Source organism: Myxocyprinus asiaticus, chromosome 9 (genome assembly GCF_019703515.2).
Source record: "Myxocyprinus asiaticus isolate MX2 ecotype Aquarium Trade chromosome 9, UBuf_Myxa_2, whole genome shotgun sequence".
Lineage (NCBI taxonomy): Eukaryota > Metazoa > Chordata > Actinopteri > Cypriniformes > Catostomidae > Myxocyprinus > Myxocyprinus asiaticus.
Window position 1 is genome coordinate 707026 of NC_059352.1, and position 25475 is coordinate 732500.

General features: G+C 39.8%; 1 protein-coding gene across 2 annotated transcripts in view; it reads right to left on the minus strand.

Annotated features, from left to right (window-relative positions):
• Window positions 1-1877: 1877 nt before the first annotated feature.
• The window catches only part of LOC127445773 (rho GTPase-activating protein 40), a 53279-nt gene continuing 29681 nt past the window's right edge, over window positions 1878-25475 (minus strand). For both annotated transcript variants that reach the window (XM_051706095.1, XM_051706094.1), the window contains exons 6-15: window positions 22089-22254; window positions 21895-21986; window positions 21076-21153; window positions 19066-19225; window positions 18895-18977; window positions 14059-14268; window positions 12228-12371; window positions 11642-11787; window positions 11503-11558; window positions 1878-6374 (exon numbers count right to left, since the gene is read on the minus strand). In XM_051706095.1, coding sequence (XP_051562055.1) covers window positions 6271-6374; window positions 11503-11558; window positions 11642-11787; window positions 12228-12371; window positions 14059-14268; window positions 18895-18977; window positions 19066-19225; window positions 21076-21153; window positions 21895-21986; window positions 22089-22254 — 1239 coding nt within the window. In that variant the 3' untranslated portion in view covers window positions 1878-6270. The remainder of the gene's footprint in view (window positions 6375-11502; window positions 11559-11641; window positions 11788-12227; window positions 12372-14058; window positions 14269-18894; window positions 18978-19065; window positions 19226-21075; window positions 21154-21894; window positions 21987-22088; window positions 22255-25475) is intronic.

The window sequence follows — 25475 nt, forward strand, 5'->3', positions numbered from 1 at the left end:
TCATCATCACACACACACACACCCACACACTCACACAAACACACACACTCATACACACACACACACACACACAACACACTCACTAACACACACACACACACACACACACACACACACAGACACACACTCTCTAACACACACACACACTCACTCACACACACATACACACACACACACACAAACACACTTACACAAACACACACAAACACACACACACACTCATACACACACACACACACACACACACACAAACAAACACACTTACACAAACACACACAAACACACAAACACACACACTCATACACACACACACACACTCACACACATACACACACACACACACACACACACACACTCACACAAACACACACACTCATACACACACACACACACTCACACACATACACACACACACACACAAACACACACACAGACACTCACACACACACACACAGACACACTCACTAACACACACAGACACACACACACACACACACACACACACACACTCACTCACTCCCTAACACACACATACACTTACACACTCTCTAACACACACACACTCACTAACACACACACACAAACACACTCACTCACACACACATACACACAGACACTCACTCACTCACACACACACACACACACACAAACACACACACAAACACACTTACACAAACACACACACACACACACACACACACACAACACACACATAAATACATTTTATTTTGATGACAGGCAATAGAACTCATATATAGAACTCTATGATCAGACTAACGTTACGCTTTTCAACATTTTAAATCACGTTTTGCAGTTCACTTCAATAGTCCTGCGGTGTGACTATACAGCGCAACAATCTGGTTCCATAAGTAAAATTCCAATTCATTTTCTCCATAGGGAAACTGATTTTTAACGATAATCTATAAACCTTTAAAGACAGACTTGCCGTGGCATCTGAGGTTGTTAATCAATGGTATATGCTTCTGTTAAAGACATCAGTCCATGTTATTTCAACTTCATTGTTTTAAAATCGTGTTTAATAGTAGAATTCCTGGTGAAGAACTACACTACCCATAATCCTGAAGAAAGATCCACCAATCAGAGAACTGCATCAAAAGAGCTCCGCCCACTCCCATTATGCACTGTGAATGATGCAATCGTATCGCTCCCTACATTCTCAAACTAATTATATATTTGTATATATCTAAATATTTCACAATAAAATTTAAATATATTGTTCTATACTTATAACCAACAACTTTAAAACAATAGTTTTATATTTGTCCGTAATTTTTAATTCAGTTACATCATTCACAATGCTTCATGGGATTGTCGTTCATTCCCTCATTAAAGACGGTAAGTACACAGTCTTGTATCTTTTGTCTGATTATTAAATGCTTTTTTACTTCAAATCAAAGTTTGTGATGTTGTGATTCTCCTCAGAGCTGGTTGGACATTTTCTTTACAAAAAATAATGCAAGAATGCCAAAATGCCAGTAAATGACAAGAGCTTTCCATATGCTAATGAGAGAGAACGAGCTTTTTTACACCACCAGGGTAACTGATCAACACACCTGTACAGCTGGAAGAATTACCGTGTTCATCAGTGAATATGTTGATTTGTCCCTTCTGTGTGTCACTGATACTATTGTTGTCATTTTACAGCACATTTCACACAGATAATGCACACAGAACACCTGTCAATATACAATTTACACACAAATCAGGTTCATCCCATGCAGAACACTGCAAAAAATTATTTTGCGCCTCAAGTATATTTGTTGTTTTAAGGATGTTTAGATATATTTAAATGAAAACAAGACAAAATACTGATAAAGAAAATTGATTTTTTTTCTTTGCAGTGAAAATGTCACGAATTAAACTGAATTTACCTTCCTCACCATTACTGTGAACATTCAATCAACAAACAAGTCCAGTTAAAATCATTAAAAAACATTTTACTACATCACAAATACAAATCCTTTTACAAAAGCTGCAGTCACATACTGTACAAGCATTTACTTCAATATCTTTCACATCAGAAGAGCTTTAGTTTGTAAGACAGAACACGAATTGAGAAATATTGATTATAAGACTTCAATAAAAACACTGTCCATTTAGAGAACGTTTGCATTTTACATGTCACTCACTTTAAGTTCAATGTCACAGAAAAGCGCATGTGAGTCATGTGATGTTTAATGTGAATGCATGTATCCCGTATGTGGATAAACATATGTGTGTGTGGGAAGTTGAGCATGTGTCGGCCGCAGGCGTCAGTGTCAGTGCGGCGGGCTCCAGCGGTGACCCAGATCTGATTATTACTGCTGACAGCAGATTCTTCTGGCGTCTTTGTCCCTGACCAACCAACTGTGACATGCACACACACTACACAACACTACACTGCACTGACATCTCGTGTGTATTGTGTTCAAATGTCATACATGTCGAATACAACAGTCCTGATATAACACATGTTTGTTACATTTTTGTTGAGAGTTAAACGTTCAGTGCTGGTTTTGTTGGGGTTTGTTAGAGGTTTTATTAGCAGTGTTTAATAAGTCAAGCATCACTATTTCTAGCTAGCATAAATCAAGTACTTTTCCACCATCGGGTCAAATGGTTCACAGCACGGTGAGTAACGGCTCCAGTAGCGTTTCTACATGAGCACGGTTTGGTACGATTACAAACCGTTCCCGGCCGGGATTTCTCAGGACAGTTAAGGCCGAAACATACTCAACAAGCTCGATTTCGTGCATAGTTGCATTCCAAAATGTGTCAGACCGCAATTCATAACACAAAGCAAGTGCGCATTGCATTCTCAACGGTGCCACCAGGGGCGCTATAGTGAGATTAGTGTGAACTATCCACATCTACAGTGAGATTTCTCTTTCAAGTCAACTACTGTCATGGCGGAGCAACAGTTTGAAGAGAATATTGGTGATCAAGTAAGTTAAAATCAATATGTTTAAAGCAACTTACCAGGATAGAACCTTTTAGCTTTGAAATCCATTTGGAAGCAAACCCAGAAGGCTTAGGAGTTTGGGTTTAGAAGTAGGGTTAGGTTAAGGGTTGGGGAAGGGTTAGGTGTAAGCTTCACAGTGTAACTACAGATGTAATTAAGTGCAGGTACTTTAAATGTAAGTACAATGCAACAATGCATATACATAATACATACATTGTAACAAATGCTTAAGTGCATTGTTGTTAAAGTCCCCTTATGTAGAGTGGGTCCAGCTAATATGTTGTCTTTTAAAAATGCATGTTGCTAACCCGTCGCTAAATAAGGACTACAACAGTTGCCCATTTCATAAAAGCAGGTAGCACTCATGCTGATGGGAGTTGTAGTCCTTAATATGCATTCTTAAAAACAAAGTAGGTTGAAAAATAACGTTTGAAGCATGACTGTTTAATTAATGTTCTAGAGCCAAATGTGAAATTCTCTTCAAGTTATTTTAACCACAGGCTTTACTTTATACTTTAACTTTTATAAATCGAAAACTGCCATTGTGAAAACCGATAGGAAATTCCTGAGGGAACCCATGGCTTGAAAATGCTAATTGATTTACGGGTTTTTGGACTACAGCCTGAACTGCTCAATATTAACGATCCAGTATGAACGTTTAAAAGGAACTCTTATCGCCCCCTTGAGTAGTGAGGTTTGTTCCCGCCACGGTCACACAAGAACGCACGTTAAGCATGTTCAGAACATGAGTTGGTAATGCGGTGGCCAAGTGCTCGCATCTGCGTTCACGTACTTGCATAGAGCATGGGCCTACACACTAGAGTTTAAGCTGCGTCAGAGAACGCTGCAAATGCATTGATTCAATGAGGATGGTGCGTTTGAAGGAAAAAGAGGGAAAATTTAAGGATTTGCAACCAAACGTTTAGAGCATTTCAACTTTTGCTGCATCGCACTCTGACGCAGGCATGCGTTGACCAATGAGAATCTAAATTATGTTATTTTTATTTGGCGTTTTTAAGGCTACGTCCACATTAATCCGGATACATTTGAAATTTGAACAGCGTTTTCATTTTCTTAATGCTCTACATCCACACTGCCATTTTCAATCATTTTCCAAAAGTTGCTCGTCCACACTAAAACGTATGAAAACTCATAAATCCCCTTACTGTGCATGCGAAAAATCACGTTGCATGTAAGGTCTGAAACACAGTTGTCCTCGTGTTTTGTCGCTGGACAGCAATTAACTTTGCGTCACCTTTGAAGGAATGCAATGTGAAGGTTGTACAAAGTAACATTTATCTTTAAAAATGCTCTCAAAGTAAATAGCTGGCACAATAACACTGCTACAATGTGGGCTGCCATCTTGATTGTTTTGGGTTGAATGGACCTCATGATCACGTCATTGTTTTCAGATATCTCCATTTTCCCCATCCACACTACAACACGAAGGCAGCGTTTTCAAATGTATCCACTTAAGAAAGCGTTTTTGAAAGCTCAGTTTTCGTGGTCAAAAACGATGTCTCAGTGTGGACGGAAGGCCAAAACGTAGAGAAAAAAATGCTTTTTAAACGAAAACATGTTAGTGTGGACGTGGCCTAAATTTTAAGTTTCCTCAGCTCTATAGGGATTATGGAATCGTAAAGTGTCAAGTTGATCCGGACTTCAGAATCTCACCGGAAATAGTCGGTCATCTGAGTATTTCTCACTTACTCTTTTATTAACACTGAGGATTGGGACATACTACTCCATTGGCATACTGTTTTTGGCATACTATATATTAGAGAAGTATAGATTTCTGGATGCAACGCATGTTTCGGCCTTTAGCTAACCGTACTCAGGACAGAACAACTTTAGTGACGTGCCCAGTCAGTTCATTCTAACCCTAATTTTGCAGCACCACAATGGAAAAAAAACAAGAAACCAGAAACATGTCAACAAGCCCAGATCGGTACAGAATGTCACTGTTACGCAACAAGAACCATTTGGCCAGATGGTGGAAAAGTGGCTTAAGATACCTCAAATCACACGGCTTGTGATAGTACTTTTCTAAGCGATCAGCCTTACGATTTTCATTTTCACTGCTAAAATACGGGACAATAGGTGCATCGTCATTTCAGCCAAAACACGGGACATCCTGGCTAATACGGGACGGTTGGCAACCCTAGAACCTTACAATGAAGGAGGGACTCGAGCCATACAGTATATAGAGACCATAATATCATTTTGATTCGGGCTAGTTTAGAAACCAATCAGCAACCAACCAGAACACCCTAGCATCATGGTGGTTTTGCACTGGCAAACAACAGGTTCTTCAGAAATATAAAAATCTACACTGAAGATTGTTGTGATCAGCACTTTAAATTCCATAAATCATTAACATGCAATGTTTCTCAAGTTCTTTGCATCAAGTGCACTACAGCTGGAGAGATGCTAAACATGTACACATTCTTAATATTCTCTCAGTGTGTGTGTTTGTGTGTGTGTGTATGTGTTGATCAGGAAGAGGCGTGACAGTATGTGATGGATGTTATACACTATTACACAACACAATCTCACTAACACTCGCACAACTCTGACAGAACTATATGAAATGTAGTAATGACAAATGAGTGTGTATGTGTGTAATAATACACAATAATATCTCTGAATGTGTGAGCCTCAATTACGCGATTAGTGTCTTAATACACACGGTATCAAAGAGATTTCAAAACAATTCAATATTATACAAAAAAAAGCCTAGAAATAGAGTGCATGTGTAGCTTTAATTGGCATCTCGTAGCCATAAAGAGCTACAGCGACATTGTAGGGATTTCTAGAATCTGAAACCTTCATGTTTTTAATACTGTGTGGCACAAAATCTGTACAAAACGACACCTCGGAAATTCATTCATCTCACATAATCAAACACAATTACGCACTAGCAGTTAAATAATAAATAATGACAATTAATGGTGCAATAATGCATAAAATCTCAAGCGGTCGTTCGTCACCGAAAACACAAAAGCAAAAATGTCCAAATCAAACACAGAAGTCCAGCTTCATCACATCAGTATCAGTATGGCAGCCTCTGGAAGCCAGCGCTGTGACATCACTTCCTGTGTGTCATTCTCATCAGCGTCTCAGAGCTTCTTTGTGAGATGAAAGTCAATGATCCAAACCTCAAGTCACGCTTATAAACACGATCATATGTTCATTTATTCACAGTTCAGTCTCATGTGAAAGCTCTCTTGGTTTCATTCACATTGTGGCTGTGAAGTCCATGAGCTCTAAAGGAAACAGATGGAGGAGTGTTTGTGTCTCATGAGTCTCTACAGCCCTCTGCTGGCGGACTTGAGTTTAATAATCCACTCTCCACTGGGGTTGTTGTTATAAAGGTCAAACAAATGTGTTTCTGGATCCAGACAGTGTTCACCTGAGCCACAAAACAACATAGAAACACTCACGTTTAGACATGAGAAATAAATATTATAAATAATATGACAATAAAGTGGCGTTAAAAAGCATATGGGGACTTATTCCGGGTTCAATACAAGTTAAGCTCAAAAAATTATTTAGACTATTTTAAAATAAATATATAACTAAAGCACAAATGTGTGTTCCAGTGAGACACTTACAATGGAAGTCAATGGGGTCAATAATCTGTAAACATTAAAATACTCACTGTTTCAAAAGTATAGACACAAGACATAAACAATATGTGTGTTAACATGATTTTACTGTGATTAAATCATCTACTAACCGCATCTGTGTGAAGTGATATCTGATTTTACATTTTTGTTTACATGACAACAAATCCTTGTAATACGAGTATTGGATATAACTTTATACAGATAAGGTTAGCAAGTGGAAAAAATAGAAAGAAAAAAAGGGAAAATTGCAAAAAATGTAAACAATTTAACTGCTTGATTACCAAAAGTGTATAGGGTCATTAAAGACACAAGATAGGTAACAGTGTTGTTATTGTTTTTTGTGCTTCCATAATTTTTTTTGATTATATCATATCTATGTTTTCTATCACATGATGTATATTTCTTTATTACAAGACAAATACATACTATATCACATTGATTTTCTGTGTGACAGTGGTGAATTATCAGTATCTCATCTGCGTGTTACATATTATATGTTATTTCTTACTCTAGATGGCGCTGATGTTTCAGTGATTTGATAAAGAAACAATGTGGAAGTAAACTATAGCAAGTTTAACACATGAACAGTATGATTTGACTATTGTCATTTGAGTGTACTACTGAAATTATGTAAATTGTGCGTCTATTTAGATCCTGAGAAAATACTTTTGTGTATTTTATGGTAGATTATGTATCGTGTAGATTGTGTATTATGTGTTGTGTATTTTATGTGTAGATTGTGTTATGTGTAGATTATGTTTTGTGTGTAGGTTATGTGTAGATAATGTGTAGATTGTGTTATGTGTTGATTGTGTGTTATGTGTATTTTATGTGTAGATCATGTGTTATGTGTATTTTATGTGTAGATTATGTGTTGTGTAGATTGTGTAGATTATGTGTTATGTGTAGATTATGTGTAGATAATGTGTGGATTATGTGTTATGTGCAGATTATGTGTTATGTGTAGATTGTGTTATGTGTAGATTGTGTTACGTGTATTTTATGTGTAGATCATGTGTTATGTGTATTTTATGTGTTATGTGTAGATTATGTGTAGATAATGTGTAGATTGTTATGTGTAGATTATGTGTTATGTGTAGATTATGTGTAGATTGTGTGTTATGTGTAGATTATGTGTTATGTGTAGATTGTGTATTTTATGTGTAGATTATGTGTTATGTGCAGATTGTGTATATTATGTGTTATGTGTAGATTGTGTATTTTATGTGTAGATTATGTGTTATGTGTAGATTATGTGTAGATTGTGTACTTTATGTGTAGATTATGTGTTATGTGTAGATTGTGTATTTTATGTGTAGATTATGTGTTATGTGTAGATTGTGTGTATTTTATGTGTAGATTATGTGTTATGTGTAGATTGTGTATTTTATGTGTAGATTATATGTCATGTGTAGATTATGTGTATATTATGTGTTATGTGTAGATTATGTGTAGATTGTGTACTTTATGTGTAGATTATGTGTTATGTGTAGATTATGTGTAGATTGTGTATTTTATGTGTAGATTATGTGTTATGTGTAGATTGTGTATCTTATGTTTAGATTATGTGTTGTGTATATTGTGTATCTAATGTGTAGATTATGTGTTATGTGTATGTGTATTTTATGTATATCTTATGTGTCGATTGTGTATATTGTGTTTTGTGTAGATTAGGTGTATTTTGTATAGATTATGTGTTATGTGTAGATTATGTTATGTGTAGATTATGTGTTATGTGTATATTGTGTATCTAATGTGTAGATTATGTGTTATGTGTATATTATGTGTATTTTATGTATATCTTATGTGTCAATTGTGTATATTGTGTTTTGTGTAGATTATGTGTATTTTATGTGTAGATTATGTGTTATGTGTAGATTATGTGTATTTAATGTGTAGTTTATGTGTTATGTGTAAATTATGTGTATTTTATGTGTAGATTATGTGTATTTTATGTGTAGGTTATGTGTATCGTATGTGTAGGTTATGTGTATCGTATGTGTAGATTATGTGTATTTTATGTGTAGATTATGTGTTATGTGTAGATTATGTGTATTTAATGTGTAGTTTATGTGTTATGTGTAAATTATGTGTATTTTATGTGTAGGTTATGTGTATTTTATGTGTAGGTTATGTGTATTTTATGAGTAGATTATGTGTTATGTGTAGATTATGTGTATTTAATGTGTAGGTTATGTGTATCGTATGTGTAGATTATGTGTATCGTATGTGTAGATTATGTGTATTTTATGTGTAGATTATGTGTTATGTGTAGATTATGTGTATTTAATGTGTAGGTTATGTGTATCGTATGTGTAGATTATGTGTATCGTATGTGTAGATTATGTGTATTTTATGTGTAGATTATGTGTTATGTGTAGATTATGTGTATTTAATGTGTAGGTTATGTGTATCGTATGTGTAGATTATGTGTATCGTATGTGTAGATTATGTGTATTTTATGTGTAGGTTATGTGTATTTTATGTGTAGATTATATGTCATGTGTAGATTATGTGTAGCTCAATGTGTGTTTGACAGCCAGTTGCATGAAATTTCAGTGTGAAAGTAATGAATCTGTCAGGACCCAGACACCACGCTCCAAACATGAAAACACAAACACAGTGTCAGGATCCTGTCACCACTATAAACATGACTGACAAAGTGACAGGATCCTGACACTCATGTACTGTGTTTGTGTTTTCATGTTCGGAGCGTGGCGTCCGGGTCCTGACTCAGCCTAGTTCAGTTTATGTTCTGGGTCGGGATTCGGACACTCATGCTCCATGTCTCATCATTTTGTGAGCGCATGGCTTCAGTTTTTGTCCTCTTTCTGTCAGTCTGGTGTGATGTGTGAGTGCACATGGCTGTGTTTGGTTCCCCATCACCATGTGCACTCATGTCTGTTTTAGTCTTGTGTTAGCACATGGCTTTATGTTTATCTACAGTGTGCTTCCTTGACCCTGCCTCCTCGTTATCCTCATCACTCTCCTCGTTTAGTCCTTGTTATGTTAATTGCATTCACCTGTTCCTTATGCATGTACCTGTATATATTGTGCTCCCTTTCCCCTTGTGTTTGTCTGATTGCTTTGTTCTCATGTTGTTAAGTCAGTGTTTTTTTTTTTTGTTTTTTTTTTGGTTGCTCAGCCTCCAGTCTGGTTTGTCATTTTGTCTTTCAGTTTAGAAGTTTGTTATTGTTTTGCTTTTCAGTTATCTCCCTTGTGAGAGTTTGTTTTTCCCTGTTTGTATTTTATTTAATAAAATCTTTAATTTGACTCATTCCTGCAACTGGGTCCTTATTCCTGCTTAAGCACCGTGACATAATGATCTGACCAGCATGGACCCAGCAAGAATGAGTTCTTTTTGTTCACCACTGACCACACGACGCAGAGCCAAGCAGGCCATGAAGCTCCGCAGATTCCAGCAGGAGAAGTCGGTGAGGGGGTATGCGTTGGGAGTTTTTGGTGCTGTCCTTGGGTCTGGGGCACAATCAGGCCAGCCTTATGCAATTGTTTAGGGCTGGTCTGAATGAGCCCATCAGATCTTGTGTCCCAGAGACGGGTGAAAGGGGAAGTCTTGCTGCTATGATCAAGTTTGCACTGAAATGGGACTATTTTATCTCTTCCTGTGCCTCGGAAGATTTCATCCCAGCCTGAGGTCGATGATACGCCCTCAAAGGCAGCGGCGGATGTGGTCACCCACATCCAGTCAGACCCCTGTCCAGAGGTCGCCCACGTCCAGTCAGTCCAACACGGCTGCCAACAAACACTACCCAGCCCTCTGGGGCCCTTGCCCAGTCTGTCCAGCCCTTCGGGGTCCCTACCCGGTCTGACCTGTCTTGTACTGCCCCTGACCTCACCCACTGCCCAGCGGTCTCCGATAGCACCACTGACCCCATCTGCCCAGTAGTCATGGACTGTCCGGCACTGAACCCTGCTGCTCGGACCTCGCCTTGGGCTCCAGGCTCTTCTCTGGCTCTGCGCTGGCCTCCCAGCCCATCCAGGGTTCGGTCCTCTTGCCATGTGTTCTTCTGTCGGTCTGGTGTGATGTGTGAGTGCACATGGCTGTTTGGTTCCCCATCACCATGTGCACTCGTGTCTGTTTTAGTCTCGTGTTAGCACATGGCTTTGTTTGTCTGCCATGTGCTTCCCTGACTCCTCCTCATTACCCTCATCACACCTCATTTACTCCTTATGTTAATTGCCTTCACCTGTTCCTTATGCATGTACCTGTATATATTGTGCTCCCTTTCCTCTTGTGTTTGTCGGATCGCTTTGTTCACATGTCATTAAGTCAGTGTTTTGTTTGCTCAGCCTCCAGTCTGGTTTGTCATTTTGTCTTTCAGTTTAGAAGTTTATTGTTTTTGCTTTTCAGTTTTCTCCCTTGTGAGTTTGTTTTTTCCTGTTTTGTATTTTATTTAATAAAGTCTTTAATTTGACTCGTTCCTGCAATTGGGTCCTTATTCCTGCTTAAGTACCGAGACATAATCCTGTTCTAGATTTGTTGCATCATCTCTTTGATACATAAAAACATCTAAATATATATATATATATATACTATTTTCTAATTGTATTGAAAATGACACTATCTGGACATCTTGTAGATCCATTTTTGATAGATATACGTGCAGAGTATGTAATAATGTTTGGCAAAACGCCCATGCATTTAAGAGTTAATTGAGTTTAACTTGTATTGAATACTCTGGGTATTCCTTTAAATCGCACAAGGTCTGAATGTCATCGCACTAGATTTTGTTTATAATTTCAAACATAACTAATTCTTGCTATCTTTCTCTTAAATGACACTTTGCTATATTGTTATTTAATGCAACATGTGACTTAAATGTCCAAATGCTTCTTGGGCTCAATGTATATTGATTAAATAGCAGATATTTTATATCTGCTAAAACTTACCAATATTTCCACCTACTTCATAGATGGCACAGTCCGGGTAGCTTGTTGAGCCATTTCTGTGAGTGGGAAATGTAAAGAAATTAAATTTAATATTTGATATGCTTGTGTGTATTCTCTGCTCATGTGTGTGTGTTCATACCGTCTGACGATTCCCCTGCTGTTGTCAGAGGTGTGTAGTTCTTTATAAAACTGTGACAGCAGATCAGCAGCGCGAGAGTTAACTGTGAGACGAAACTCCATCGAGAAACTCACGTCACCTAGCTGGATCTTTACAGTACGAAACGGCTGAGGACAAGAAAAAAACTCAATAAATTGATCATTATTAAACAAACCCTCCTATTACACTTTATTGTGTACTGATAACAGATTTCGGTTTGTACTGTCACGATATTTCACATTAGTAAAGGAGAGTTCTGCCTTTGACTTGAGTACCAGTGCGTTTATGTGCCATTTACATTCAAATCAATATTTCATATCCATTTATTTAAGTCAGTCAGTTCCTTCAGCGTGATATTAGACTCGTTAAGCGTTCTGTACGGTCATGTGTTTGTCTGGTCATTCAGTAGAGGTCAATAGAGAGACACACTCAATCTGTGTTCATGAGATTAAACTCCTCTAAATGGATCAGTTTGATCTCTTTATCTTCTCACAAGCCCGATCTGTCGCTCTCAGAGCTGATAGCACGAGCAAACACTCTCTCTTTTATCCTTGTTTGTCTCTCTCACCTCAGCAGAGTTCTTGTCAGCTTTATCTTTGCTGTCTGTGTGGCTCTTCCTCAGCAGGTTTTTGATGCGTTTGTCGTAAAACTGATAGCGCCGGCTGCTGTTCTCATTCAGTTTTCTCACTTGACTCATCAGGAAGTTGGGAACCTACGGAAGGACAAACACTTTAGATCCAAACCAATACACAATACAGAGCAGGATCTGAAATTCACAAGGGCAAAAATACTGCTCAATGTGACACAAATGCCCTAGAGGCTTCACGTTTATAGGCTAAAATGCCCCTGTGGTTAATTTGTGTGTTTAATTGATCCGTTATCTAATATTCAATAATTATTAGAGATTGTAATGACGATGCAGTACTGATTATTTTTGTGTTTAAGTGTCCAATAACCAATATGCATAACCAATTTTTTATTTTTTATTTCTGCTTTTAGGCACATTAAGAACGTATCATTTATCACTAACCTCTGGTGAACTGCTTTACAATACTAATATTGCACACTAGTATTAGCTGCAATACTCACTTGTTCAAAGTTAGACACTTACTTAATTAATTTATTAATGCTAAAATGACCTTGTAGTGATTTCATGTTTAATTGATCCGTTATCTAATATTTAATATATATTAGAGATCGACTGTTATTGGTTATAAATGACGATACAATACTGACTATTTTTGTGTTTGTGTGTCCGATAACCGATAAGCATAACCGATATTTACAAAACTAATAATGCACACAGTCTACAAAGATTTAATTTGACTAGTTTTAGTTGCAGTAAACAACTGTTCAGAGCTCCTCACTTAATAAATATTTAAATTAATAAATATGTCCAACTTTATCAGTAAACCCAATATGTGAGAACCGATAACCGATGGAAAAGTTTAAATATCGGTTAAAAATATCGGTTAAACCGATTATCGGTCTATCTCTAATATATATTTCATAATATTGTATTCTAGGCATTTTCAGTGATAGATGTAGTGGCACTGCAGACACTAGTTGGGTTTCCATCCATGTATATTAATGCAAATATTGGTATATAAAAATTGCAGGATTGAAACATCAAGATGCAAATAACAATTCAAAAATGTAAAAATAACTTATATGCACGCTTGTGGTGGACCCAAGTAAAAAGACGTGAACACATTTAACAAATGTACTCCTATAGAATTTATATAGAAATATAAATGTGCATCAAAAAAGTCATGTGAATACATAATTCGGTCAGAGAATATCAATATAATCGCATAGCCAAACGCTGGGAAGCATGAAGTTCGTCAGAGTGTTTTATCTGAGCACTCTAAACTCTATATTTAATAAGAGTCACGGTGGCATCAACTTTTCATTTCTAATTTGTGCCAATTTCCCCAGAAGTGACGATTCTGTTCTCTTAAACACGTGGGATGGTTTTGATTGTTTTTGCAATTTAACTCAACAATTTGCACATAAATTAAATTCGCAACTTGGATGGAAACATGACTACTGTAAGTGACCTGTAGCTGTCAGATATCTGTATTGGCTGTCTATGAGGCAAATGTTAAATGTTAAAATGTAGTTAATATAATGTTTTTCAGCTGTAAAAAAAAAACGTAAGAAAAACACTCCCAACAACATCAAAAATCTACAGTGACAGTATTGTTTTGATTTTATAGGTAACAGCTAGATTTGGTCAGATTGTGAATTTCAATTGACACATAAAGGTAAAAATGGCCTTGAAAATCAATTCCACATTGACCCATTGAAATGTCAACTCTGACACTGGTACAAAGGAAGAAAAGAGAGCAACTAGAGGAAGAGACGTTTGAAGAGAAAGTGGACGAGAAGCTCTTTACCGTCCACAGCAGGTCCTGGTAGCGAATGAGGAGTCTCATGATATCGGCCGCTCGCTCCGCCTGGCCTTTCTCTTGACCGTCTACTGTGAGTTTAGTCGGCATGGCTTTATGTAGGAAGAGATTTGGCGCCATTATGGTGGAGACGGCCCACAGATTCATACGGTTCCGACGCTCAAAAGAGACGACTTTACTGAGAAACTCCAACAGAGCCTGAAGAGAGAGAGAGAGAAATATTCACAATATTCAGACTTTCTTTTTAGGTTTTAATTTGTAAAGTAATGTCACTTATCAGTTGTGACACCTTTCTTTGTAATGTAAAGAATAAAGCTGGATTAGTATTAAAGAAATGTTGGTGTAAGAGTACCACTTCTGAACCGTTATAGAAGTGAAATGGGATGTAAACATTGACTTTAACATTCATCAACAGCAGACGTTCAACACAAAGCGTTAATCATGGACACACAGTTATATAAAGAGCCGACTGTGAGCTGAGCTGCACTTGACTGACAAAAATGTGAGGAAACACACACTTGTGTGCGCCTACATGTTGTGTCAGATGTGACTCATCAGTTGTGGTTGGATACGGTTGCATAAGCTAGAGAAAATAATTAGTAGATTTAATCTGTTGTGAATTTGTGTGGGTGAAGTTTTGCCTTGATCGTGTTACCTGATGTCCCCAACAATGACAGTAATATGAAGGGTCATTTCATGTCAACTCAACCAGAGGTCTCAATTTAGTTTTTTATCTTTTTTTTTTCTTTTTCTGGTGAAAGAAATAGTTTGTTCTGAATCAGAATCTAAAAAGATATTAAAACATCTTTAACACGTCTAAAGCTATAGGTGCTCCAACTTTGGAAAAACGACACAAAAAAGTGTTTTTTCCCATTTTTGGACTGTCACCTTTGGCATATAATGCAACAAGAGATGCTGAATTCAACTGATTTTAGTAATAGATCTACCAATCCCTGTGTAAAAATAAAATAATGATGCTGACACCTTTCTAAGGTTATTTTTTTGCCCTGTAGTTTTGCTCCAAAATCACAGGCAAAAATGTTCATTTTGACCCCAGTGTACTAAATAATGGACTACTCAGTAAATATTGATCCATGATGATTTTGGATTTCATCATTATTTATGTTATTTTATCTTCAGAGAAAGTATTTAAAAAATCTAAATTTTCAGCCGGGAAACTTTCTGAAATTTGGTTGATTTGACATGAAATATCCCTGAAATCTCTGACATTATGAGGAGCCACTAACAGTCCCCGTGAGGAGAACAGCTTCATAAACAAACTAAATAACAGTACCTGTAGCTCAACTGGTAGATCATGGCGCTAGCAACCCCAAGATCATGGCTTCAACTTATCTGCGCGTTAATCCCCTTGATAATAAAGCCCATTCTGGTTGAGTAGCTACTGTTTCTGTTGTGTGTGTGTGCATGTGTTTTGTACCTTGAGTGTGTTTCTGTTGTGTGTGTGTGTGTTTCTGTTGTGTGTGTGTGTGAGTGTGTGTGTGTGTGTTTTGTACCTTGAGTGTGTTTCTGTTGTGTGTGTGTGTGTTTCTGTTGTGTGTGTGTGTGTGCATGTGTTTTGTACCTTGAGTGTGTTTCTGTTGTGTGTGTGTGTGTTTCTGTTGTGTGTGTGTGTGAGTGTGTGTGTGTGTGTTTTGTACCTTGAGTGTGTTTCTGTTGTGTGTGTGTGTGCATGTGTTTTGTACCTTGAGTGTGTTTCTGTTGTGTTTGTGTTTCTGTTGTGTGTGTGTTTTGTACCTTGAGTGTGTTTCTGTTGTGTGTGTGTGTGAGTGTGTGTGTGTGTGTTTTGTACCTTGAGTGTGTTTCTGTTGTGTGTGTGTGTGTTTCTGTTGTGTGTGTGTGTGTGCATGTGTTTTGTACCTTGAGTGTGTTTCTGTTGTGTGTGTGTTTCTGTTGTGTGTGTGTGTTTTGTACCTTGAGTGTGTTTCTGTTGTGTGTGTGTGTGTGCATGTGTTTTGTACCTTGAGTGTGTTTCTGTTGTGTGTGTGTGTTTTGTACCTTGAGTGTGTTTCTGTTGTGTGTGTGTGTGTGTGTGTGTGTGTTTTGCACCTTGAGTGTGTTTCTGTTGTGTGTGTGTGAGTGTGTGTGTGTGTGTTTTGTACCTTGAGTGTGTTTCTGTTGTGTGTGTGTTTCTGTTGTGTGTGTGTGTTTTGTACCTTGAGTGTGTTTCTGTTGTGTGTGTGTTTTGTACCTTGAGTGTGTTTCTGTTGTGTGTGTGTTTCTGTTGTGTGAGTGTGTTTTGTACCTTGAGTGTGTTTCTGTTGTGTGTGTGTGTGTGTGTGTGTGTGTGTGTTTTGCACCTTGAGTGTGTTTCTGTTGTGTGTGTGTGTGTTTTGTACCTTGAGTGTGTTTCTGTTGTGTGTGTGTTTCTGTTGTGTGTGTGTGTTTTGTACCTTGAGTGTGTTTCTGTTGTGTGTGTGTGTGTGTGTGTGTGTGTTTTGCACCTTGAGTGTGTTTCTGTTTTGCACCTTGAGTGTGTTTCTGTTGTGTGTGTGTTTCTGTTGTGTGTGTGTGTTTTGTACCTTGAGTGTGTTTCTGTTGTGTGTGTGTGTGTGTGTGTGTGTGTGTTTTGCACCTTGAGTGTGTTTCTGTTGTGTGTGTGTGAGTGTGTGTGTGTGTGTTTTGTACCTTGAGTGTGTTTCTGTTGTGTGTGTGTTTCTGTTGTGTGTGTGTGTTTTGTACCTTGAGTGTGTTTCTGTTGTGTGTGTGTTTTGTACCTTGAGTGTGTTTCTGTTGTGTGTGTGTTTCTGTTGTGTGAGTGTGTTTTATACCTTGAGTGTGTTTCTGTTGTGTGTGAGTGTGTGTGTGTGTGTTTTGTACCTTGAGTGTGTTTCTGTTGTGTGTGTGTGTGCATGTGTTTTGTACCTTGAGTGTGTTTCTGTTGTGTGTGTGTTTCTGTTGTGTGTGTGTGTTTTGTACCTTGAGTGTGTTTCTGTTGTGTGTGTGTGAGTGTGTGTGTGTTTTGTACCTTGAGTGTGTTTCTGTTGGGTGTGTGTGTGTTTCTGTTGTGTGTGTGTGTGCATGTGTTTTGTACCTTGAGTGTGTTTCTGTTGTGTGTGTGTTTCTGTTGTGTGTGTGTGTTTTGTACCTTGAGTGTGTTTCTGTTGTGTGTGTGTGTGTGCATGTGTTTTGTACCTTGAGTGTGTTTCTGTTGTGTGTGTGTTTCTGTTGTGTGTGTGTGTTTTGTACCTTGAGTGTGTTTCTGTTGTGTGTGTGTGTGTGTGTGTGTGTTTTGCACCTTGAGTGTGTTTCTGTTGTGTGTGTGTGAGTGTGTGTGTGTGTGTTTTGTACCTTGAGTGTGTTTCTGTTGTGTGTGTGTTTCTGTTGTGTGTGTGTGTTTTGTACCTTGAGTGTGTTTCTGTTGTGTGTGTGTTTTGTACCTTGAGTGTGTTTCTGTTGTGTGTGTGTTTCTGTTGTGTGAGTGTGTTTTGTACCTTGAGTGTGTTTCTGTTGTGTGTGAGTGTGTGTGTGTGTGTTTTGTACCTTGAGTGTGTTTCTGTTGTGTGTGTGTTTCTGTTGTGTGTGTGTGTTTTGTACCTTGAGTGTGTTTCTGTTGTGTGTGTGTGTGAGTGTGTGTGTGTTTTGTACCTTGAGTGTGTTTCTGTTGTGTGTGTGTGTGTTTCTGTTGTGTGTGTGTGTGTGTGCATGTGTTTTGTACCTTGAGTGTGTTTCTGTTGTGTGTGTGTTTCTGTTGTGTGTGTGTGTTTTGTACCTTGAGTGTGTTTCTGTTGTGTGTGTGTGTGTGTGCATGTGTTTTGTACCTTGAGTGTGTTTCTGTTGTGTGTGTGTTTCTGTTGTGTGTGTGTGTTTTGTACCTTGAGTGTGTTTCTGTTGTGTGTGTGTGTGTGTGTGCATGTGTTTTGTACCTTGAGTGTGTTTCTGTTGTGTGTGTGTTTCTGTTGTGTGTGTGTGTTTTGTACCTTGAGTGTGTTTCTGTTGTGTGTGTGTGTGTGTGTGTGTGTTTTGCACCTTGAGTGTGTTTCTGTTGTGTGTGTGTGAGTGTGTGTGTGTGTGTTTTGTACCTTGAGTGTGTTTCTGTTGTGTGTGTGTTTCTGTTGTGTGTGTGTGTTTTGTACCTTGAGTGTGTTTCTGTTGTGTGTGTTTTGTACCTTGAGTGTGTTTCTGTTGTGTGTGTGTTTCTGTTGTGTGAGTGTGTTTTGTACCTTGAGTGTGTTTCTGTTGTGTGTGTGTGTGTGTGTGTGTGTGTTTTGCACCTTGAGTGTGTTTCTGTTGTGTGTGTGTGTGTTTTGTACCTTGAGTGTGTTTCTGTTGTGTGTGTGTTTCTGTTGTGTGTGTGTGTGTGTGTGTGTGTGTGTGTGTTTTGCACCTTGAGTGTGTTTCTGTTTTGCACCTTGAGTGTGTTTCTGTTGTGTGTGTGTGTGTGTGTGTGTTTTGCACCTTGAGTGTGTTTCTGTTGTGTGTGTGTGTGTGTGTTTTGCACCTTGAGTGTGTTTCTGTTGTGTGTGTGTGTGTGTGTGTGTGTTTTGCACCTTGAGTGTGTTTCTGTTTTGCACCTTGAGTGTGTTTCTGTTGTGTGTGTGTGTGTGTGTGTGTGTTTTGCACCTTGAGTGTGTTTCTGTTGTGTGTGTGTGTGTGTGTGTTTTGCACCTTGAGTGTGTTTCTGTTGTGTGTGTGTGTGTGTGTGTGTTTTGCACCTTGAGTGTGTTTCTGTTGTGTGTGTGTGTGTGTGTGTGTGTGTGTGTGTGTGTTTTGCACCTTGAGTGTGTTTCTGTTGTGTGTGTGTGTGTTTTGCACCTTGGGTGTGTTTCTGTTGTGTGTGTGTGTGTGTGTGTGTGTGTTTTGCACCTTGAGTGTGTTTCTGTTTGGCTCTGGCAGCAGCAGGATAAGCAGATTTAACACATGTAACTTCTGCTTCAGTTCAGCAATATCTGTAAATTACAGATTGTCTTTATAAGACACAGAACACATTTACTTGTAATATCACTAACTGACAGTACAGCAGACAGTCTATCACACCTCTCACAGCGCTGAATGTGTTGAGGTGTTCGGCAGTCAGCAGTGGCGCCGGCAGCTCGCGGATGAATTTCTTGAGCAAAGCCGCGGAATCATTCGGACTGACATCATCCCAACTGAACGAACCGCCATAAAACGACTTCTCCAACTTCTGCTGCAACACCTACATCAACACAACACAAATGAGCCACACACTCACATCAGTTTCTTTATCAATAATATACAGTTGTGCTCAAAAGTTTACACACCCTTGAATGTTTGGCCTTGTTACAGACACACAAGGTGACACACACAGGTTTAAATGGCAATTAAAGGTTAATTTCCCACACCTGTGGCTTTTTAAATTGCAATTAGTGTCTGTGTATAAATAGTCAATGAGTTTGTTAGCTCTCACGTGGATGCACTGAGCAGGCTAGATACTGAGCCATGGGGAGCAGAAAAGAACTGTCAAAAGACCTGCGTAACAAGATAATGTAACTTTATAAAGATGGAAAAGGATATAAAAAGATATCCAAAGCCTTGAAAATGCCAGTCAGTACTGTTCAATCACTTATTAAGAAGTGGAAAATTCGGGGATCTCTTGATACCAAGCCAAGGTCAGGTAGACCAAGAAAGATTTCAGACACAACTGCCAGAAGAATTGTTCAGGATACAAAGAAAAACCCACAGGTAACCTCAGGAGAAATACAGGCTGCTCTGGAAAAAGACAGTGTGGTTGTTTCAAGGAGCACAATACGACGATACTTGAACAAAAATGAGCTGAGTTGCCAGAAAGAAGCCTTTACTGCGCCAATGCCACAAAAAAGCCCGGTAACAACATGCCCGACAACACCTTGACACGCCTCACAGCTTCTGGCACACTGTAATTTGGAGTGACGAGACCAAAATAGAGCTTTATGGTCACAACCATAAGCGCTATGTTTGGAGAGGGGTCAACAAGGCCTATAGTGAAAAGAATATCATCCCCACTGTGAAGCATGGTGGTGGCTCACTGATGTTTTGGGGGTGTGTGAGCTCTAAAGGCACGGGGAATCTTGTGAAAATTGATGGCAAGATGAATGCAGCATGTTATCAGAAAATACTGGCAGACAATTTGCATTCTTCTGCACGAAAGCTGCGCATGGGACGCTCTTGGACTTTCCAGCATGACAATGACCCTAAGCACAAGGCCAAGTTGACCCTCCAGTGGTTACAGCAGAAAAAGGTGAAGGTTCTGGAGTGGCCATCACAGTCTCCTGACCTTAATATCATCGAACCACTCTGGGGAGATCTCAAACGTGCAGTTCATGCAAGACGACCAAAGACTTTGCATGACCTGGAGGCATTTTGCCAAGACGAATGGGCAGTTATACCACCTGCAAGAATTTGGGGCCTCATAGACAACTATTACAAAAGACTGCACGCTGTCATTGATGCTAAAGGGGACAATACACAGTATTAAGAACTAAGGGTATGCAGACTTTTGAACAGGGGTCATTTTATTTGTTTCTTTGTTGCCATGTTTTGTTTTATGATTGTGCCATTCTGTTATAACCTACAGTTGAATATGAATCCCATAAGAAATAAAAGAAATGTGTTTTGCCCGCTCACTCATGTTTTCTTTAAAAATGGTACATATATTACCAATTCTCCAAGGGTATGCAAACTTTTGAGCACAACTGTATAACATCCTTTTTATGTGGTGGTACAACAGTACAGTGACAGATGGTAACACCGTGTATTTTAATATATGCCAAAGTACCGATTAATTACCATACTCATATATCGTGGTATTTAAACAGTATTCCATAATAGTTCTTTTGAAAGAATACCCTGGAATTACCATGATGCATGTCCAAAAACCATGACATTCCCATCTATTTTCACATATATAAATATATATCACCTAATAACATCATATATATATATACAGTATGTTGTTACCAAATCCGCAGGTATTGCTTTCTTTAGAATATGATCCTTTTTATGTAACTAAATGATAAAATCATACAGTGAATATGAGATTAAACTGACTTTAATTCTGGACTGAGATCCTGGAACCCGCAGAATCCCTTCAGAATCGAGACCTTTCTTCTCTATGAATGACAGAAGCTACAACAGAAGAAAGAAAACAGTGATTCTCTATTAGAAATAAACACTGCATTTAATCTGTGAGCTGAATTTGACATAACTGTATAGTTAACACTGTATACAATTTACTATTTTCTCAAAATAGCATATGAAGCAGCATGCAAATTGCAATGATAAACAGTTCAAATAGAAGTATTCTAAACTGTTGTTACATGTTGTCATTACTGGCATATTCACAACAGAAAATTATTTTCTCAATCAGTATCTTGGTTGAGTTTTCCAGTCAGATTTCTAAACATGTAGTATCTTATGTAGTGTGTTTTAATATACACTCAAAAAAGATATATATTTTTAAAGATTTATGCATTTTAATTTCATAACAAAATTCCATCAAACTGAATTGGGTTATATTTAATACAGTAAAATAAAAAAAAATAAAAAAAATATTTTACGTTAAATTTAATTTCATTTTGTTAAACATTACACAATTCTATTTGTTGGAATTTTGCTTTAAAAAATTAAAATGCACAAATCTTAAAAATATGCTAAAATATATTATTGAGTGTAATGAGTCTTCCAGCTATTCCAAATAAATAAAAAAATACAAATAAAAAATCACATTCTGAACACGGCATACTCGGAAGTCCGAATTCAAGTGTCGCTCTATTGAACTTTTTCAAGTAGGAAGTTTGAAATTCTGTCTTTCCGAGTTGCATGGTGCACAGCATAAGAGATGTTACAGGAAGTGATGTCATGACTTACTTCTTGGAGAAGGAGAGGGATCTGAGTGTTAGGTTTGATCTTCTGATCGTTCTCCACCAATGAGGCGAGAGGAACGCCAAACAAACAGCTCTCTGACAAACACAGAGAAATTTGAGAGTTCTGTCATTAATATCTGCATTGATAAAGAGATTACACAATAAATCACTCACTCAATCACTCACTCACTCACTCACCAGGAATCTTCCTCTTGTAGGTTTTGTGTCGTTTGACCTCGAGCTCCAGGAGGTCACACAGTGCGGTCATGTCAATCAAAGCTAGTTGGCGGACCTTCTTCATGTCCTGATGTGAGAGGTCCACGACCCGCGTCACACCCAACCGACACTGAGGACAGATCACCCTCTGATGACAGTGAGAGAGAGAGAGAGAGAGGTGAGAGATATAATTCTGCTGATAAATGGAGATCAGTTCTATAATGGTGCTGTGAAATCATTTTTTAGAGTTTATTAGTTGATCTAGGGCCTGATATATAAATGTTGCATATGCTCAAAATGGGCACATCCGAGTTTATAAAAAAATAAACTTGGCATTAAAATACCCACTCTCTTGTCCGTGTGTATGCACTCTTTTACTGGTGTGTGAATTGGCAACTAACTTCTGTAAATGAACTGAACAGACGGATTCCAAACTCCGCTTTTCATTTAAAGTATGTAACTTTTCTGATGTTAAAATACTTTCAACTATAAGACATTCGTAGGTTAATTTTTTCCAAACTTTAAACACTGTGTCTCTGTGGCGCTATAAATATTCCTCTGTTTGTTTTGAATGACGTGTCTCAAGAGAGACGATAACATTGACTCGACCAATGGCGTGAGTTGGGGGGTGGGACTATCTGTTTGTCTGACCAATGGGAGGGGGTGGGGGGTATTTAGAAAGCAGTTTTGAAAACAAAGTCTATTTTGTATTTTTTTTCTCCCCTTTTCTCCCAATTTGGAATACCCAATTCCCAATGTGCTCTAAGTCCTCGTGGTGGCGTAGTGACTTGCCTCAATCCGGGTGGCGGAGGACGAATCTCAGTTGTCTGAGACCGTCAATCCGCGCATTTTATCACGTGGCTTGTTGAGCACGTTATCGCGGAGATGTAGCGCGTGTGGAAGCTTCACGCTATTCTCCACAGCATCCACACACAACTCACCACACGCTACCACGAGGAGGTTACCCCATGTGACTCTACCCTCCCTAGCAACCAGGCCAATTTGGTTGCTTAGGAGACCTGGCTGGAGTCGCTCAGCACGCCCTGGATTCGAACTCACGACTCCAGATGTGATAGTCAGCGTCAATACTCGCTGAGCTACCCAGACCCCAACAAAGTCTATTTTTGCAATTTTGTTTGGTAGCGCTAGTGGAGCACAAATTACACAATTGAGCTTTAACACACCACATTTAAACTACTTCCACATCAATTCAGATCAACACTGCCATTTTCAATCATTTTCTAAAAGTTACTCAACCACACTGAAATATCTGAAAACACATAAATCCCCATACTGCGCATGCAAAAAACGTCATGGTTACTGGTGTAACCTCCGTTCCCTGATGGAGGGAACGAGACGTTGGTGTCGATGTAGTGACACTAGGGGTCACTCTTGGGAGCCCGAGACACCTCTGGTCTTTGATAAAAGGCCAATGAAAATTGGCGAGTGGTATTTGCATGCCACTCCCCCGAACATACGGGTATAAAAAGGAGCTGGTATGCAACCACTCATTCAGGTTTTACGCTGAGGAGCCGATATAAGGTCCGGCCATTTCAGCGGGTAGTTCAGCGTTGTGGCAGGAGGGACCAACGTCTCGTTCCCTCCATCAGGGAACGGAGGTTACACCAGTAACCATGACGTTCCCTATCTGTCACTCACTCGACGTTGGTGTCGATGTAGTGACACTAGGGGTCCCTATACAAAACGCCACAAGGCTGAACTGTGTTACGTGAACTGGCGGTGTGTGGTGGGCAGACTTGCTGTGTGCCTCATAGCCAGCACACCAGGTCGACACGTAACCTCCCCCAACACAGTTATGAGTGTCGAACGGCCCTTTTTGGGGACAAGTCGACTACCCAGAGATAGAGACAGGCTTAACCCAGTCATGGCCTCTTTCCCCTTCTCTTTTTCCACTCCCTAAAAAAGAAGGGGGATTATCCGACTGGGCCGCCAGGTCTAGTCGGGGGGTGTCCCTCCCAAGGGGAGGACACCGTGGAGACCACACCTCGCCCCAAGAGAGGGGGGATATTTAAGTGGAAGAATACATCACATGGTCTTTCCAACCATGTGGAGAGCCTTCAAGGTAGATCCTACCCAATGGGGGAGGAGTTACTACAACATGGAGACTGAGGGGCTCTGCCCAAGGAAGACGCAGTTTGCCAGTAGGGAAACGAACTAGCGGAAGATATAGATCGCATGGGGTTAGCCTTACAGGGAACCGCCACATGCGGAGCACCTACCCCAGAACCGGGCTCTTAGTTAGCGCGTGTACTGGGCCGGCAGCGAGTCTCTCCGAAAACTCGACTGCCACAGGGCTCGGAGGAAGTCAACCAGGGAACAACCTTTGTGAACACTACTGGGAATTAACAGCGCACGTCTTCAGCTCAAAAGGAGGTGGAAGGCGCTATGTGCAAGCGATACACCCGGCCGGCTATCCCGGGCTTATCCGCTTGTGTTGCGTGCCACTACCTGGGACGAAACCGGTTCCACCCGGAGGTTGTAGAACCTTGCAAAGGTGTTGGGTGTTGCCCAGCCCGCTGCTCTGCAATGTCTGTTAGAGAGGCACCTCTGGCCAGGGCCCAAGAAGCCGCTACACCACGAGTAGAATGGGCTCGTAGCCCTACCGGGGGTGGCATGTTTTGGGCGAGACATGCCATAGTTATGGCGTCAATGAGCCAGTGGGCGATCCTCTGCTTGGAGACAGCGCTTCCTTTCCGCTGTGCACCGAAGCAGACAAAGAGCTGCTCAGAGAGTCTAAAGCTCTGCGTGCGTTCCAATTAGATGCGCAAAGCGCGCACCGGACACATCAACGCCAGGGCTGGGTCTGCCTCCTCCTGGGGCAGCGCTTGCAGGTTCACCACCTGGTCTCTAAAAGGAGTGGTGGGAACCTTGGGCACATAGCCCGGTCGGGGGTCTCAGGATCACGTGAGAATAGCCCGGACCGAACTCCAGGCACGTTTCGCTGACAGAGAACGCTTGCAGGTCACCTACCCTCTTGATGGAAGTGAGCGCAGTCAGGAGGGCAGTCTTCAAGGAGAGTGCCTTAAGCCCGGCTGACTGCAAAACTCAAAGGGGGCTCTCTGTAGACCCTGAAAAACTACAGAGGTCCGATGAGGGAACAAGGCGTGGCCTGGAGGGATTCAGCCTCCTGGCACCTCTTAGGAACCTGATGATCAGATCATGCTTCCCTAAGGACTCACCGTCGACTGCGTCTTGCTATGGCAGCAATGTACACCTTCAAGGTGGAAGGGGACAGCCTCCCTTCCAACCTCTCTTGCAGGAAGGAAAGCACTGATCTGACTGCGCACCTCTGGGGGTCTTCCTGATGGGAAGAACTCTACTTAGCGAACAGACACCACTTAAAGGCAT